The sequence below is a fragment of the Capsicum annuum genome, chromosome 7, assembly GCF_002878395.1.
Source record: "Capsicum annuum cultivar UCD-10X-F1 chromosome 7, UCD10Xv1.1, whole genome shotgun sequence".
NCBI classification, from domain to species: domain Eukaryota; kingdom Viridiplantae; phylum Streptophyta; class Magnoliopsida; order Solanales; family Solanaceae; genus Capsicum; species Capsicum annuum.
The window spans coordinates 215,516,579-215,533,327 of NC_061117.1; the positions used below are offsets into that span (position 1 = coordinate 215,516,579).

Sequence of the window (16,749 nt, forward strand, 5' to 3'; positions counted from 1 at the left end):
GTAGATATGATACATAAATATATAATATTAAATTAAAATTTTTAGATAATACTACTTTGGTCACACTGATTTTGGATATATGAGAATATAATTAATTAATTTTATATTATTATTTTTATCCTAGACTATTCTTTTCAAGCAATAAGTACTATACAATCATATTTATGAAAATTATGTTAATTTGTCCATTCTCGTGTATTGGGATAGCTTCCAATATATTGGGAAAGAGTAATAAACTAAGTAATGAAAAAATTTTAAATTTAAGATGAAAGAAGCAAAAATGTCCACAAAGAAACTAGTTTATAGTGTAAATAGAATTTATTACTATTATGGCCAAATTATGTAATTCACTTTCTGAGTTTAAGATTGTACTTGTTTTTGAAGTTGATTGCTTTTTTTCTTGGTGAATTTATTGTTTAAGAGATATCCATTTGATTTTTCAGACATAAAACTTGAGTTTTTGTGTAATTCTACGTACAGTGAGTTCAAAGATTACTTTTTTTTTTGAAAGTTGATCGCACTATCGCTAAGAAAGTTGAATTGCATTTCTTCTGGTTTTTTTTTAAATCGAATTATAAGTTGAATTTTTTCAAGTTTTTGGATTGTAGAAGGAGTAAGGGGTGTGGGAATTTGAAGAATTAGAAAGAAAATAAACATTTTGCACAAGAAGAAGGAGAGTGGCGAACTCGAAGAAAAAAAGAGTAAGGCAGGGAGGTGTTTCGAAAGGGGGTGGCGGGACTCGAAAAAGAAAGAGGGGCAGGGGGTGGTGATTGGGGGAGGGGGCACTTTTTAAAAATTAATTTTTGACCTGACAATGATGTGGCACTGATGTGTGATGATATGACGTGTTTGTAACACACTCATCATTGCAATAGTGGTGTTATATTTTTAAGATTATATTTATTCACTTAAAAAAAATTAGGGAGTAACTATTATCGCTAAAGTTAGAACGTTCAAGTAAATTATGCAAACAAGTTCAAGGAGATTTTATGTCTTTTTCTCTATTTTTTATTTATACCTATTATTTCTTGGAAGTAATATTTTCTATCTGTTATTATTAGGGATGTGCAAAAATCGAACCGATAAAAATGCTATTGGGTTATTGGTATTGGGTTAATGATTTTTAATTGGTTTTATAAAAAAAAATTATTGGATAAACGATTCGGTTTCGATTTTAGCTAACCGATAACCCAATAAAGATACACTAAATTATTGTTTTATCCCTATATATATATATATATATATATATATGCACTACTTATTCACAATCTAGTGATTCACAAACTATTAACCTATTCAGGGCAACAAAGACACAATATAAAGTCCAGGTATTATCGTATTGGAAAGTTTGAAGCATTTAGTAGCTTCCAAGTATTGGAAAGCTTGAAGCATTTAGTAGCTTCCAACAATTAGGATTCAGTTTTTTTCCGAACTAACATTCAGTTCAAGTTTAAAGATTCTTGTAAACTAAATGCATTGCGTAGGATTTTGACGATAACTAACATTTCGTTTTTTTATGTTAGTTGTTATTATTTCTATTTTATGAGTATTTTCTTATTGGTTAAACCGAAAACAAACCGTTAAGGACCAAAAACCAATAAACCGAAATTGATAAGAAAATATTTTATTGGTTAGTTATTGGTTTTACATATTTAAAAATCAAAAATCGATAAATCGAACCAATAGCACATATAACCGAATCGAACCAAACTGACCGATGCACACCTCTAGTTATTATTCTTTGTGATAATTTCTTCATTATCTACTATGTTCTCTTTACTTTTGTGTATAAGCTTTTTTTTTTTTTTTTAATCATTAGGGAGTTTGCTTTAGGTCTCTAAAATTTTGAGGCCTTGAAAATTTTAATAGTATATTTTATGATTTCAATTACACTTGAAATAATAATGAAGGTTGTGAAATATGTCTTATAAAATTATTAAAAATAAAAAAGTAAAAAATATCTAATTTTTATTAAAAATATTTTAGAATTTTGAATTAAATAACTCAAACTTCAGATAATAAATAAAGTTTTAACAGCATTTAAATTAAAGTATTGCAAATAAATGTAACATTTTATTCACAAGAACTAATTCTTACTTTAATAATCATATAAATCTGTGAAATTAAAGTTTATGTGTCTTTGAGAATAACTTAAGAACAAAAAGAAAGATAATTTTAAATTATTAGAATATTATTTTTAGATGTATATTTGGTTATTTAAGAATTTTTATAAAAATTTTACTTTGGCCCAGTAATTTTATTAAAACAAAGCTTATTAACATTAGATCAATACTCTAATTCCCCTCGGAGCCCGATACTCTAATTTCTCCAAACTTATTTTGTTCTTATCTTATTGTAATTAATCATATTACTATATATATATATTTTTATTTTTTTTTCAATATAGACAGCGACACTGTACATATAGTACTCACTTTATATTAAGTTGTTTCCCTCCAATCAATTCATATGCTCCACTTTCTCTCTCCACCGTGTGTTTTTGGGATTTCGTGCCATCACTTTCTTTGTCTGTCTTCACTAGTGTCCCGCCGGGAGAATAGGAAGTGAAAGAGTAGACGAAAGCTATTCCTCTGCTTCTACGAAACATTTTTTTTTAATTATATATATTTTTGTTGTTTGCTTTCTTCATCTTCTTTCTCCTCCAACAATCTCTCTCTCTTACATCTTTGTATATTTTGACAGTTTGTGATCTTTCCAAATTTGTTCACCTTTTCATCCATGAGGTACTTAAAGTATTTCTCTTTTTTCTTCCCCAATTTTCTTGGGTTTTTGCTGTTAGTTTGTTGAGATTTTTAGTGGGGTTTTAAGTGTTTGCATGTGGCTTTGAGATTTTCTTTGGGTTTTATGTCGAAAGTTGTAATCTTTTTGGGGTTTTGGGTTGGTTTAGTTTACAGGTTAAGTAATGATGGTGATGCCAATTATTGAAATCGTAATGGGTGTTCAACTATTTGCCGAATTTTGCCTGTTTTTGCATGTGTGTTTGTGATTTTATTTTTTTGGTTAAAAGTTGTGATCTTTTCTGGGGTATATGTTGTTAGTTTGTTGAGAATTTTAGCGGGAGTTTAAGTATTTGCTGAATATAGCTTGTTTTGCATGTGGGTTTGTGATTGTCCTTGGGTTTTATGTTGAAAGTTGTGATCTTTCTGGACTTTTGGCTGGTTTAGTTTGCTTGAAAATTTTATTGGGTGTTCAAGTAGTTGCTGAATTTAGCCTGTTTTGCATGTGGGTTTTTGTTGAAAGTTGTGATATTTTCTGGGGTTTATGTCATTAGTTTCTTGAAAAGGTGCTCAAGTATTTGCTGAATATAGCCTGTTTGGCATGTGGGTTTGTGCTTTTCTTTGGGTTTTATGTGGAAAGTTGTCATCTTTTTGAGGTTTTGGTTGGTTTAATTTGCAGGGGAATTAAATAATGGTGATGTCAATTCTTTACTTTGATTGAATCTTGATGGGTGCTCATGTTTTTGCTGAATATCACCTGGTTTGATTATGGGTTCGTGATTTTGTTTGGTATTGGTGTTAAAATTTTGATCTTTTTGGGTTTTGATTAACTTTTCTTTTTTGTCAAGGAGAGGTGATGATGGTGATGTCAATTCTTTATTTATTTAGTTTCTTAAAATCTTAATGGATGTTGAGGTTCTTGATGAATATCACATGTTTAGTTTGTGGGTTTTGTGAGTTTGTTTGCTACTATTAGTTTAAAGTTGTGATATTTTTGGGTTTTGATTGATTTTTGGGGAGGTAATGATGGTGATGTCAGTTGTTTGTTTCTTTAGAAGTTAGTTATTGTTCAAGTTCTTCCTTAACATCGTCTGCTGGACATGTGGGTTTGGGATTTTTTTTGGTCCTAATGCTAAAGTTGTGATCTTTTTGGGTTGTGGTTTATTTATTTCTCAGGGAAGGTAATGACTGTGATGTCAATTGTTTGTTTCTTTAGGTTTTCTTTGTTTGCATGTATGCCTATGAAATTTGATTTCTGGTGTGGGTAGAGTTGACCATACTGAAAAGTAAATTACATAAACTAATCTTTTCCTTTTTTCTGAATCTTTAGATTCTGTTGTTGGTTTGTGTTTCTCTTGAAAGGCTTGCTTTTGTTCGCAAAATAAACTGGGGTGTGTCAATTTGCTTTTATTGTAAATCTTGCTTATCTGGTACTTGTTAATCAATTGAGTACTGAACTAAAGCCTAAAGGGGATATTGGGCTCTTCCAATATTTTAACTGTATGTACTTTGCAAATCTTGCATGCAAAGCGTGTCTGTAGTTTCTTCGATATACTTTCAAATGCATGTTATGGCGCATTGGGTGACGCGCTTAGGTTGCCGAATTTCGATTTTGATTTAACTCCTCTGCCAACTTCAATATTACGTTCCCAATGATGTTGGGGAGGTTGAGAATATTTAGCTGATTAAAACTTGAAATTTGGTGAATAGATTGTAAATTGAAGTTCTACATAAATATCATGTTGGTTTACAGCTTTATGAATTTCTGGACATGAAAATTTTCTCTGTTTACTTTTCTTATGTGCGAGGTCCTTGAGGTCTATTTCTGTGAATAATCTCCTCTACTGCAGTGAGAGAACTTTAATTTTTTAATGTAGTAGTGTTTCATGAGAGCTGGATTTCAAATTTTCAATGAAATTTTTTAACATACCTTAAGATTAAATACTTATGCTTTTATACATGTTTCCATTCTCGAAAAGGAAAAAAGTACTGCTGTTGTTATCCATTTACTATTGGTTGGCAACTATTTTGTTCTTGATCAATCGTTTTACCTTGCCTAGTTGAAGAAAAGATTTCTACCCAATTTAGTTTGCTCGGATTGTGATATTTGCTGCATGAGCTTAAAACTATTGACAGTTTTGCCGTTATGACTGCCCTTTGTGGAATAAGCCTCTCAGGAAGTCTTATTTTCTTCATATTTGCAGAAACTGACTAGATGGAGAAGTCTCTGAAGAAACTCATTTCAGATGATTCTGAAGGTAAAGTTATTCCTATAGCGTAGAAAAAACAGAAACCAGTTTCTGGTTCAATCTTCTTGTGTTCTCAACAAGTTGATATGTTTCAATCTTTTGCATATACAAATAGTTCCGTCAATAAATACTTCTGGTACAGTGAAGAATGCTTGGAAAATTCCCTTTGGAACAGCTTCACATCATGCGTCAACTGATGCTAGCTTGTTTTCTAGCTCGCTGCCTGTTCTACCACATGCAAAATGTATGTTTAAGTTTCTTCTTTAAGCTTAGTATCTTCATTCAATTAGAGAGATCCTTTTGACCGGTTTGTGCAATTTGCAGTAAACCTCGCTGAATCTGAGAACTATTGTCACTCCATTGATGATAGCTCAACTAGCTTAAACGGACTTCATTTAGAAGATGAAAGTAAAGATCCACTGGAAGGGGAACCAACTCCAGATGGGTGTTTTCTCCCCGGGGATGAAGATGAGCTACTAGCAGGCGTAATGGATGATTTTGATCTTAGTGGATTGCCAACTCAGCTGGAGGACTTGGAAGATGATTTTTTTGGCAGTGGTGGAGGACTAGAATTGGAACCTGACACTCTGGATAATTCACTTAATGGTTTTGCAAAATTAAGTGCGTCTGATGGTATTCTTGGAAGTAGTGTTGGACATCATGTCTTCCCAAACGGTGCTGGCACTGTTGCAGGAGAACACCCATACGGAGAGCATCCTTCCAGGACACTGTTTGTTCGGAATATTAACAGCAATGTAGAGGACTTCGAGCTGCGATCTCTCTTTGAGGTTGTATTTTAACTATGTTCATTCTTTACGGTTACGTCTGTTATTAACTATCCCTTCTGTGGTCTCCCTTATTGCCGTTAAGATAGCCATCACTGATTCTTATTGTTTCCAAGGGAAATTTGGCCAACATTATTTGCTTGAACGTTTTACCTATTATGCACTTTGTCTAGAAGTACTACTGACCTGTTATATGACTGCTTTTCCTTTGAAGCAATATGGTGATATCAGAACTATGTACACTGCATGCAAGCATCGAGGCTTCGTTATGATATCTTACTATGACATCCGAGCTGCTCGAACCGCAATGCGTATGCTGCAACATAAGCCTCTAAGACGCAGAAAGCTAGACATTCATTTTTCAATTCCTAAGGTCAGAATAAAGACAATGGTCATTCTTAACTGTTAGACATGCCAATATTTAAGGGCCAACTTTTAACTATCATCATTTATTTCTGCATCCAGGAAAATCCATCAGAGAAAGATATTAACCAAGGAACTCTGGTCATTTTCAACTTGGATCCTTCAGTATCCAACGAGGATCTCCTCCAAATATTTGGGGCTTATGGGGAAGTGAAGGAGGTAGATTGATTTGATGTTTTTTATGTTTATATGCAATATTGAGTCTGCTTATGGCAAACCTGGTTGCTCATGTTGCATGGAAAATGCAGATAAGGGAGACACCGCATAAGCGCCATCATAAATTCATTGAGTTTTATGATGTTAGAGCAGCTGAGGCTGCCCTCAAGGCTTTAAATAGGAGTGACATAGCTGGTAAGCGAATCAAGCTTGAACCCAGCCGACCTGGTGGAGCCCGTCGAAGGTATGTACTTTGTCTTTTCTTACTGGAATCTTTTGATGAAATTTATGAGCTGAATTATCCTTTACTTTTTCTTGTGGACATACATACTTGCCAAAAATAAATAAACCAGAAAAAGTGGAACATTAAGGGAAAAATAAAAGGAAAAGGAAAAAGCACCCGTATTGTAGTTCACATGGTAGGATTTTATGGATCTGTACGTGTTGATTATAGAGTAAAATTTACTTCTTTTACGTCCTTCTGGTTATTATTATTGTTTTCAATCTATAGATGCTCAGTCATTGGTGTGGATTATGATACAATTCTGATTATCTTTAAGAAGAAATATTGATGGTTTTGCATCCAATGTATAGCTTGATGCAGCAACTTAGTCAAGACTATGAACATGAAGAAGTTCGAACATTTAGGTACTCGGTTAGTTCTCCAATCGCCTCTCCTCCAGGTATTTTAATTTTCATAAATGGCTGATGGTAAACATGGAGAGTTCATGTGATAAGCTAAATTTGATGTTTCATCCAACAGGCAGCTGGTCAAACTTTGGCAGTCCCGTTGAGCCCAGCTCCTTGCTAGGTTATAATCAATCACCTGGTCTGAGAAATCTCAGTCCTGTAAATGGCAATCATATGTCAGGGCTGGCTTCTATCCTTCCAGGCCATCTTTCAAGTCCTAAGATTGCACCCATTGGTAAAGATCCAGGGCGACTTGGCTCTCTGAATCATGCAATTACTAGTCCCAAGTCGGTGCAAGGAATGGGTTATCAGCAATCTTATTCAGTTCCAGAGCATGTACCACATTTGAACTTTGGATCTATGTCGCTTGGTGAGCCGAAGTCATCTGGGATTGGAACACTTTCTGTCCCAGAATTTCTTTGGGGAAGCCCCCCCGTGCAGTCAGAGCGTACTGACTCTTCTGTCTGGTCAAATTCATCATTGGCACATCCATTTGCATCAAATGAACAAGGGCAAGGCTATCCATATTCCCGTCGACAGGGCTTGTTCCTCGGTTCACATCATGTGGGATCTGCTCCATCAGGGATTCCTCTGGATAGGCGTCTGGGTTTTTTCTCTGAGTCTCCTGAAACATCATATATGAACCAAGTTGCATATAGTAGTATAAGTTCCAGTCATAATAATGGAGGTCATGCGATGAGTATAGGTCACCTTGGGGCAATGAACATGGGTGGTTCTCTTGCTCGGAACTTTACTGAAGGTGGTTCTTCTATCTCTAGAATGATGCCACTGCCTAGGAATGGGCCGATATTTTTCGGAAATAGCTCTTACGGAGGAATAGGAATGGCTAACAACGAAGGGATGATGGAACGAGGTCGAAGTCGAAGAGCTGAGAGTGGAAATGAGATAGATAACAAAAAACAATATCTGCTTGATTTGGAGAAGATCAGGAGTGGAGAAGATGCTAGGACTACTCTAATGATTAAAAACATCCCAAACAAGTAAGAGATATATAAATTCTGAAATTAGGGAATTTGGAATTTGTGTGATTATTCGATACTTAATGATTCGTGTTTACCATTTATTTAAGGTATACCTCAAAGATGCTACTCACAGCAATTGACGAGACTCATAAGAATACATATGATTTCCTCTACTTGCCTATTGATTTCAAGGTACTACGGTATATTTCATTATTATGTCTTCACATCTTCTGAGAAAAATTATTTGAAGGCCCGAACTTATTTCTATTGTTTGTTGCTTCAGAACAAATGTAATGTTGGTTATGCCTTCATCAACATGGTGTCTCCTTCACATATCATCTCCTTTTATGAGGTTAGTTTTCTCCTACAATACCACTTTTCTGGTGGTTATAGATTTCTGCGGCATGTGAAGTACATATTGTATTTATTAAAGAAAAAGAGCACATATTGAACCAGACTTACTATTTGTAGCCATCTTTATAAACTGAATGTGCTTTTGACTTATTAAAAGAAATAGCTTCAGCATAGTTATTAGTTGAAAATGACTTGGTCTGATGTACTTGTGCAGGCATTCAATGGGAAGAAGTGGGAAAAGTTCAACAGTGAAAAGGTTGCGTCTTTGGCTTATGCGCGTATCCAAGGGAAGGTAGCCTTGGTTGCTCATTTCCAGAACTCAAGCTTAATGAATGAAGACAAGCGGTGCCGGCCAATTCTTTTCCGGTCAGAGGGCCAAGAAACAGCTGACCAGGTATTGAATCTTTAAATAATGACCGTATATTCTTTGAGTTAAATCATCTTAATATAATGGTTTACCCTTTGCCAAAATTATTGTCTATTAAGTCGTGTGCTCATTCAAAATGGTGTCCTGTTCGTTTGTCCAGGAACTGTTGCCGACCAACAATCTGAACATTTGTGTTCGTCTGCCTGATGGGTCCTATTCTGGAGATTCTCTGGATAGTCCAACTGGTGATCTAGATGAGAAGCTTTTCATGCAACGAGAGATCAGCTGACACTTTACCATGATACATGATGGCAATGAGCTCTAACTGTGAATAGGAATAGTAGTACATAACAACTTGTTAAGCCAGTCATCCCATATAAACTCGTGTGTGAGCTAGGCAGTGTCTGCTTTTTGAACAATCGACACTCCACAGCATGCGGGGCAAAATGTTTCGATGCAGGGATTATTTTGTTTGAAGCTTTGAGTGATGATAATCAATGTTTTATCAATAGGGAGTTTGCGAAAGTGAAGCATTCTGGCAACATGTGAGTCTCTCTGCTGTTGTAATATGCTTTGCCTCCTTTTTACCCCTTTGGTTGTCATGGCACTTCTTGTGGTGGGGTTTTCTTACCCCAGTGTACATGTTTTAGAGGGTATTGGGCCTGTTTCTAAGTGTACAATATGGAATACAGGCCTTGCACTTTTTTATGGGTTTCACCTCTTTCCTACTTAATGAAGGCAACCGTTGTAATTATAACTTGAATGTGGAGTTGAACTTATGCTACTTATCATCAAACAATTTTATTTTTTCTTGTGAAATGGAGGTCTTGAATGATAAGAACGTGACCTTAAAACTTAAAGATGAGTTCCACAGGGGTGGAGTGTTGGCCGGTCAAGAGTACACATTCAAAAAATTGAAGTAGCGGAAATGAGGATACTGTGTGATGGATGTATGGGCATATTAGAAGAGATGGGGTTAGGAATGAAGATATCCGGACAAGGTGGGTGTGGCTCCTATTATGGTCAAGGTGAGATGCGAATTTGAGATGGTTCGTACATGTGAAGAGAAGATGTTCAGATGCCCAGTAATGAGTAATGAATGTGGTGTGAGAAATTGGATACGATGGGTCGAAGAAGTACTGGGGAGAGGTAATTAGACATGATATGATGCACCCGCAGTTTACCAAAGACATTACTCTTAGATATGATGATATGGAGGCCAAGGATTAAGGCAAAATGGTTGGTAAATGATCGAGCATTGTCTAAATTTTTCTATCAGGACTTTCTTTAATAGAGCACTATTATCTGATGATTCACTAGTCACTAGTAAATGCTTCTTGTTAGCACCCCATTTTCTTATCGAGTCCATTAGTCCACCAAAAACAGAATGAATAAAAATGTAAACAAAATATTACTGCCTTGTAATATTGTGGGAGAAAGCTTTGAGGAGTTTAATCCAACTCATTATACCCCCTTTGGATGAGACCATACATGTTAAATATAGTGAATGTAAGTTGTGGTTGTGCTAAACAGTTGACATAGTGAACTGAGGATGTTATTACAATGGGACACAGCAGATTATAAGTTTCTGTTACAAGGATAAATGCTTGCACAACCATTTAAAGTCATATAGATGACATTGCACAACAAATGACATAGCAAACAATATTCTCAGATCTGAAGTGCATCAGCTATTGACCCTGCCAAGCTGATGACTTCAAAAGGAGCTTTATTAGCTATGGCTTTCACAGTGACGGGACACGAATCTGTGATCCAAAAGTATGTGAATGCTTTCTCTGAGCCTGAACTCGAAAAGGGCATTGGAAACAGTTATAAAATTAGGGGAGAGAAGGAGAGAACTAAAGATGGATAGAAATACGAGTAGTTAATTACCATCACTCTTGTGCATAAAACGCTCCCATGACCGCTTTGGAAAAACTCCGTGGGTCACATATGCACTAACCTTTGCTGCACCGTGAGCTGCCAAAACTTTCTGGTGAACCAATGAGTCAAACAAATAAAGCGTTAGCAGTGCCGGAAACACCAAAACGGAAACAAGGCAAAAAACAATGCAGCTATTTAAGATGTCAAGTCCAATATCTTTAACAACTCAAAATGAGTTAAAGTGGAGGAGCTGATTCCAAAGACGGTCATCAAAGTGTTATCATATCACACAAAGTCTAAGGTCAGCAGCCTCTCTACCTCTCAGGAGATAGGGGTAAAGTCTGCATACACTTTACCTTCTCCAGACCCCACCACCTGTGGAATTACATTGAACATGTTGTTGTTGTTGAAAGGGGATCCCGGTAAACTAAAAAGCTCAAAGATTGTATACACACACACTCTACTTTTTTCATCCTTTTTCCGCTGTTTCTTTGTTACTTTAAAGTTCTGGTTGGACATGTTGGGAGCTTAAAGGTTGTACTCTACCCTTAAGCAATTAGCGCCCGGTCGGTTGCGGAATATTGCCAATATATCTATTTTCAAATATTTGCAAAAAAGAAAGTTGACACATTGGATAAACACATGGTTGGCTTAACTTCACTCGCAGAGAAGGAAAATTAACCCAAAAATGAAGTTGGTACAGACATGGGACGCTTTTAATAAACTAGGCATGTACACATAATTGAACAAACATAACATATAACCTACTGCTAAACAAAGTTAGGTATTAAGGGGGCAACAATCCCGAAATTTTCAATGAACAAAATAACACATCTCTTCAAATATTTATCTTTTAATGTAAAATACGGGATGGAAGAAGCAGAGTTCTATAAGACTGCCACAACTTTTAGAACTAAAGAAGCCAGACACCGCACGACCAGTTAAAATTTAAATCATCGTTAGGTTTAGATGATGCAAATTTGAGGACGCAGACATAATAATCAGGACACTAGTACATTCAGGAGACAGGATTACCTGGCATTCTATTAGAGTACCTCCGGATTGGACCAAGTCATCAACAATGACCACATGACACCCCGCAGGATTACCCTCTTTAAGCCTGACTATTCTCTTGTCACCCTCCCGGACTTTGGTGCAAATTACCTAGGAGAAGAAAATCTGCTAAGTTCGAGATGATATAAGGTAGCACATAGAAACCACAGGAAAGGAGTTTCTATGATTTACTAACAGCAGGATAGTGACCCAATTGCTTGTAGAACCGCTTCCAAGCTCCATCGTCAGGAAAGGCTATCACTATCTGGAATAGAAAAAATGTTAGGACGTGACTACTTATTGGACAAGTAGCCATTGCTAAGTCATCTTGAAAAAACGAGGATAAGTACGTTTAGCAGGAAAGCTGCCTACCTTCTCAGACTGTGGAAGTTGCTGAAGCCGTTGCTTCAACAACGGGACTCCAGTCTCAAACAGAGGCAGAACATGGTCTCCGAAATAAAACCTCTCCTGCAGAAACATAGACACGTGAACATAAATATCTCAAGAAACATTTCGAACATATGAAGAGGTCAAGGTGATCCTGTCAGGATATTTTGGGTTTCATAGAAAAGCAAGCTAGCTGAAAAGCCATTATCTTTTGCAGAGCTCAATTAGAGAATCTTAGATATAAGTAGCCTAAGTAATCATGTAAACAAATGCACGGATGAACTATAATTCTGTGAAAGAAGCGAAATTACCTGTAATGCATGGATGTCATAGATAACTACACTAGTTGGACCACCTCTTGAGATTGGAATATTTGATATTATTCTAGCCATGGTGAATGCAGTAGCCACATCTCCTTCCTCTTCCATCCGTTCAAATGATCCAGTTGGAAAGAATGGCAATACAAGCGTAAAAGATGCGACAAACAGCCTTGGAAGAGCAAATATCACAGAAAGTTGTTCAAAGATGACTGCTGGTGAGCTGAAAGATGCCAGAAAAGCAACATGCTGCCCACGGATATTGTGTGCATTGTTTATGAAGAGATTTGGAAAACCATCATCAAAACTCCTGAAACATGCACAAGTATTCGTTAGCCTTGTCCCAAAAAGAATTAACACAAACTATTTTACAAGTATCAACATCGTTTGTAGATCCATCATTAAACCAGGTAGATAAGTGCTTATGCATACGCATTGCCAACATAAAGTATCTTTATTTGGCCTCAGTAACTAAGTAGGCAACTTTGTAAACAATACAGAACTACCTTTCCCCCTTAAAGATACATGCAAACTTCACTTATCTTAGCAAACTTTGGACAATCTTAAACACAGATGAAGGAACACCAAGTTAGATTGACGCCTAGTGTAAAAATAGGCTAACTACGATGAATTCTATAGAGTGAATGAAGCGTACTCCCTCCATTTCATTTTACTTAGTCAATGTTTGATTATAAAATGTAACAGAAATTTGACTTTCACTTTTTCAGATTGTTTAAAAGTGATTTAGATCATTCTTTTGTGCGTTTTCTTTTCACTTAACCCATTAAATACGGCAGCATCCTCCAAATCAAGGAACAAAAAAAAACTGTTCCACACTTAACAAAGAGAAGGTTCAAAGTTCAAACATAATAAACGGGGAGTTTAGGTTCAATTTACTCTTATCACATAATCTTTCAAACAGAACTGTTCATATTAAAAATAAATAAAATCTGAACTTTAGTAAAATGTGGAAGAATTCTAGTAAAATTATTAGATGAATTCTGACTTTGTTTATTAGCAAAATTAGCGAATCAAGAATTTCTAGAACATAGGTGGCCCTGGTGGCGGAGCCAGGATACATAAAAAAATAATTTGTAGCTTTTCTTGTAGCATGAATGCCCCCAGATAAATAATAGTACCAATTTATTTTTAAAAAAATTATACATATAAACTAGCTAGTTTTATGAAAAGATCATGGATTCACGGTGCTACATTTTTAGGCTATAATAATAATAATAATAATATTTTTTTTCCTACTGTTTAATTTTTTAAAAATGGTCAGAGAACAATTCAAGAAAGTATAGTAGGTGCGTGAAACAGAGACAAGAAGAGTGGAAATTTTCAATTTTGATAGTTGGGTACCTCCAGTTAATGGAATGGAGGTGAATACAATCAGAATCATAAGCAATTTTACGAGCAAGATCCTCCATTTCAACACAGTAGTACAAAAGTACTTGCTTCTTCGCTAACGCACCGCCGTTCTCCATTCCTCAGTAAAACAGCTTTTTCGCCCACTTTTGCAACCAATGGAGAAAAAGAGAGAAAAAAAAAAAAGGCTGAGAGGAGAGCCCGGCGCGGCACTGTCTGCTGCTGTGTATGTTTAGAAACAAAGTGTATTTTTGGCTGCCCTCTTTGTTTCACCTGATTTTTCTATGCTGTATAAAGATACAAACGATCTACCTTTATGGGAGTGTTTGGGAGCCTAAAACAAGTTAATATTTGATTATAAATTTTTAATTTTATTGAATGAAAAATTTGAGTGAGCTCGTAATATTTAGGATTACAAAAAATGAAATTTGTCCAAATACTAGTAGTATTTTATAGTAATATTTAGAATTTTGAATTTTTTGGTCAAATAATAACAAATTGTATGACCAAATACTATTTTTCAAGTTTTTTTTCGCAAATATTACTTGAAAAGTCTATGGTCAAACAGGTTCTAAGTCATAGACACTTGTATGACTATAAATCATTTTATTAAGAATAAAATAATTTTAAAGCTAAAATATTACTAAAAGTAAAGACTTGCCATTGATTTGGTGGCCGACTAAAATGAAAGCAATAAATCATTTTATTAAGAATAAAATAATTTTAAAGCTAAAATGTTACTAAAAGTAAAGACTTGCCATTGATTTGATGGCCGACTAAAATGAAAGCAAGTTATATAGGTTGAATAGAGTGAGTGATTTTCTTTTTCCTTTTATGAAATTTCCTTTTTTCTAAAGAATACTTGTTGTATCCTAAAATATGTGTTCATAAAAATTTTGATATATGCAAAATTATGAAAGAAAAGTATCATATTGTAATCGTATAAAATTTGTAGGGTATAAATTCATAAAATGATTCAGATTATATCAAATTTATATTAATATAAATAAATAGTGAATTGATATAATTGGATTGAATAAATCTAATAAATATGAATTAAATTAAAATCAAATTTTGTTAGGCTAGTCCATTGACTTAAACTATAAAATTATGAACGTATTTTTCTAATTCCGAGATGTCATCTTGTCTTAAATATTTAATTTGGTATCACATATCAAATAACGTAGTATACTAAGTCAAATGAAAAAACTTATAGAATCATGTCACACATCAAAATAACAAAGCATATTAACTCAATTCAAAGGCCAAAAAAAATGTGTCATATCATGTGTATAGACGTGACATGTTTCAATCAATCAAGTATCCTAGTATCACTTAAAACTAATCCACCAAAAAAAGTATGTGCTCACCACAACTTTTCCATTCTACAATTATAATTAAAGGTCTCATAATTTATGAAATCCACAAAAAGGACTCGTGAATCAATATTACAAATTTCTCAATAAAGCTACGGTTCAAGCATAATAACACTCAAGTTCAAAGTACAATTTAAAACAGTGAGATTTTCTCCGTCTTATTTTATGTATCATCATTTACTTTTTGGTCCGTCCTAAAAAAATATCATTTTTCCTTATTAATAACTATTTAAAGACACAATTTTACTTTTACCCTTATTGGTCCCACGTGAAATTTTTAGTTGGTTAGTTACCTGAACTTCTAGCTTGTTGGTGAGGGATCGATTTCCCATATTGTAATCCCCTCCCCCATTTTCCTACCCTCATTTTTTTAAAAAAAAATTCTTATTGGCCTCAGTTAATTAAAAATAGATAGTAGCACATTTTTTTTATAGAGGACAATTTGATAAACATTACCAAGTTTTCCTTTATTTCTTAAATTTCATAGAGGACAATTTGATAAACATTACCAAGTCTTTTTCTTTTATAGCGACTTCTTCTGCACATTTTTCATGCTAATTCAACTTTTAAGAAACTTATTGCATATGTTTTTAAAAATTATCTGAAAAGGTTCAAAAATACCATGAACTATTTGAAATAGCTCAAAAATGCCTCTCGCTAGATTTTTTGTTCAAAAATACCCTTCCGTTAAATATTTGGCTTAAAAATACCTATCCCTCTAATGGAATATGGAAAAGGATCAAAAATACCCCTGAACTATCTGAAATGGCTCAAAAACACCCCTTTGTTAAATATTTGACTCAAAAATACCCCTCCCTTTAACGAAATTCCACCAAGCATGCCACCTAGGTAAAAAAAAATCACGTGACTATGCCTCATCACCATCCACATGTAAAATGTTAGTATTTTTTAATCATATGACATTCCTTTTTTTTTTTTTTTTTTTTTTGTTTTTGCAAAGCAATGAAACGGAAAAACCAAAAAACTAATTTTGCTAATTACTTCATTAGTGTTTTAAAAGTTCTAGATTTCTCCTTTTCATTAGTGTTTTAAAGGTTCTAAATTTCATCTTGTTATTGTCGTTTGGGATGAGGGGCAGTTTGATCTTGATCTGATGTTGACTCGGAGGAGGAGCTAAAATTTTAACTTTTAAGCTAGAAAATGTTGATGTATTAATAATTGAGTTGAATTTACTATATGCAATTTTTTTTTTCAAAATAAATGAATTCCTTTTAACACTTGTTTAATCATTCGAAATGAATTCATTTTTCTAAATTCAGTTTTGATGAATAATCTTATTATTTTTAGAACAAGTTTGAAAAGAAGTAAAATGATACTTAATATTGATAAATTATTTTCTAAATATGTCATTCATTAACTTTTTGAAAATGTGTGCCACATTCAAAGATTCATTAATTTTAGATTAGAGGAGGTATTTATTAAATCATTTTAACATAAGCATTTTGAGTAAAAGCTAGCAAAGCCAAACACATCTTTTGAGTAACTAATTTGAAGTTTAGTTTGAAATTTGTTACTTTTACGAGTAAATTTTAATTTAAACTTTTATACTGGCCTAATAATTAATGGGTTTATCAGTTTAATAAAACTCTTTTGTTGGA

At 34.2% G+C, this 16,749-nt stretch overlaps 2 protein-coding genes across 5 annotated transcripts; one reads left to right on the forward strand and one right to left on the reverse strand.

Annotated features, from left to right (window-relative positions):
* The first annotated feature begins 2,438 nt into the window (after positions 1–2,438).
* On the forward strand, positions 2,439–9,564 carry LOC107878497 (protein MEI2-like 2). Of its 4 annotated transcripts, none has more exons than XM_047415483.1 (14): positions 2,439–2,572; positions 2,704–2,744; positions 4,943–4,996; positions 5,130–5,231; positions 5,312–5,775; positions 5,987–6,145; positions 6,238–6,354; positions 6,444–6,595; positions 6,946–7,034; positions 7,115–8,042; positions 8,132–8,216; positions 8,308–8,376; positions 8,593–8,772; positions 8,906–9,564. In XM_047415483.1, exons 3-14 carry the CDS (start codon positions 4,954–4,956, stop codon positions 9,032–9,034), a joined length of 2,517 nt encoding a protein of 838 aa, XP_047271439.1. In that variant the 5' UTR covers positions 2,439–2,572; positions 2,704–2,744; positions 4,943–4,953; the 3' UTR covers positions 9,035–9,564. The 4 variants fall into 4 exon arrangements, with proteins under 4 accessions (XP_047271439.1, XP_016581000.1, XP_016580999.1 ...); XM_016725513.2 differs by having other exon boundaries at positions 2,466–2,572; positions 5,103–5,231; XM_016725514.2 differs by having other exon boundaries at positions 2,439–2,744.
* Positions 9,565–10,186: 622 nt separating this feature from the next.
* LOC107878498 (ribose-phosphate pyrophosphokinase 4) lies at positions 10,187–14,170 on the reverse strand. The gene is made up of 7 exons (XM_016725515.2): positions 13,749–14,170; positions 12,381–12,696; positions 12,055–12,150; positions 11,879–11,947; positions 11,665–11,793; positions 10,639–10,738; positions 10,187–10,547 (listed from the first exon to the last, which is right to left on the reverse strand). Exons 1-7 carry the CDS (start codon positions 13,871–13,873, stop codon positions 10,417–10,419), a joined length of 966 nt encoding a protein of 321 aa, XP_016581001.1. The 5' UTR covers positions 13,874–14,170; the 3' UTR covers positions 10,187–10,416.
* Positions 14,171–16,749: the final 2,579 nt, after the last annotated feature.

Bases quoted from the DNA above. Each gene is read 5' to 3' on its own strand.
- LOC107878498 (XM_016725515.2), bottom strand. From the start codon at position 13,873: ATGGAGAACGGCGGTGCGTTAGCGAAGAAGCAAGTACTTTTGTACTAC. The intron at 11,948-12,054 runs GTAGGCAGCTTT...TTTCTATTCCAG, and splicing joins AACTTCCACAGTCTGAGAAG to ATAGTGATAGCCTTTCCTGA. The intron at 10,548-10,638 runs GTAATTAACTAC...TTTCGAGTTCAG, and splicing joins TTTTATGCACAAGAGTGATG to GCTCAGAGAAAGCATTCACA.
- LOC107878497 (XM_016725513.2), top strand. From the start codon at position 4,954: ATGGAGAAGTCTCTGAAGAAACTCATTTCAGATGATTCTGAAG. The intron at 6,146-6,237 runs GTCAGAATAAAG...TTCTGCATCCAG, and splicing joins TTCATTTTTCAATTCCTAAG to GAAAATCCATCAGAGAAAGA. The intron at 6,596-6,945 runs GTATGTACTTTG...TCCAATGTATAG, and splicing joins CCTGGTGGAGCCCGTCGAAG to CTTGATGCAGCAACTTAGTC.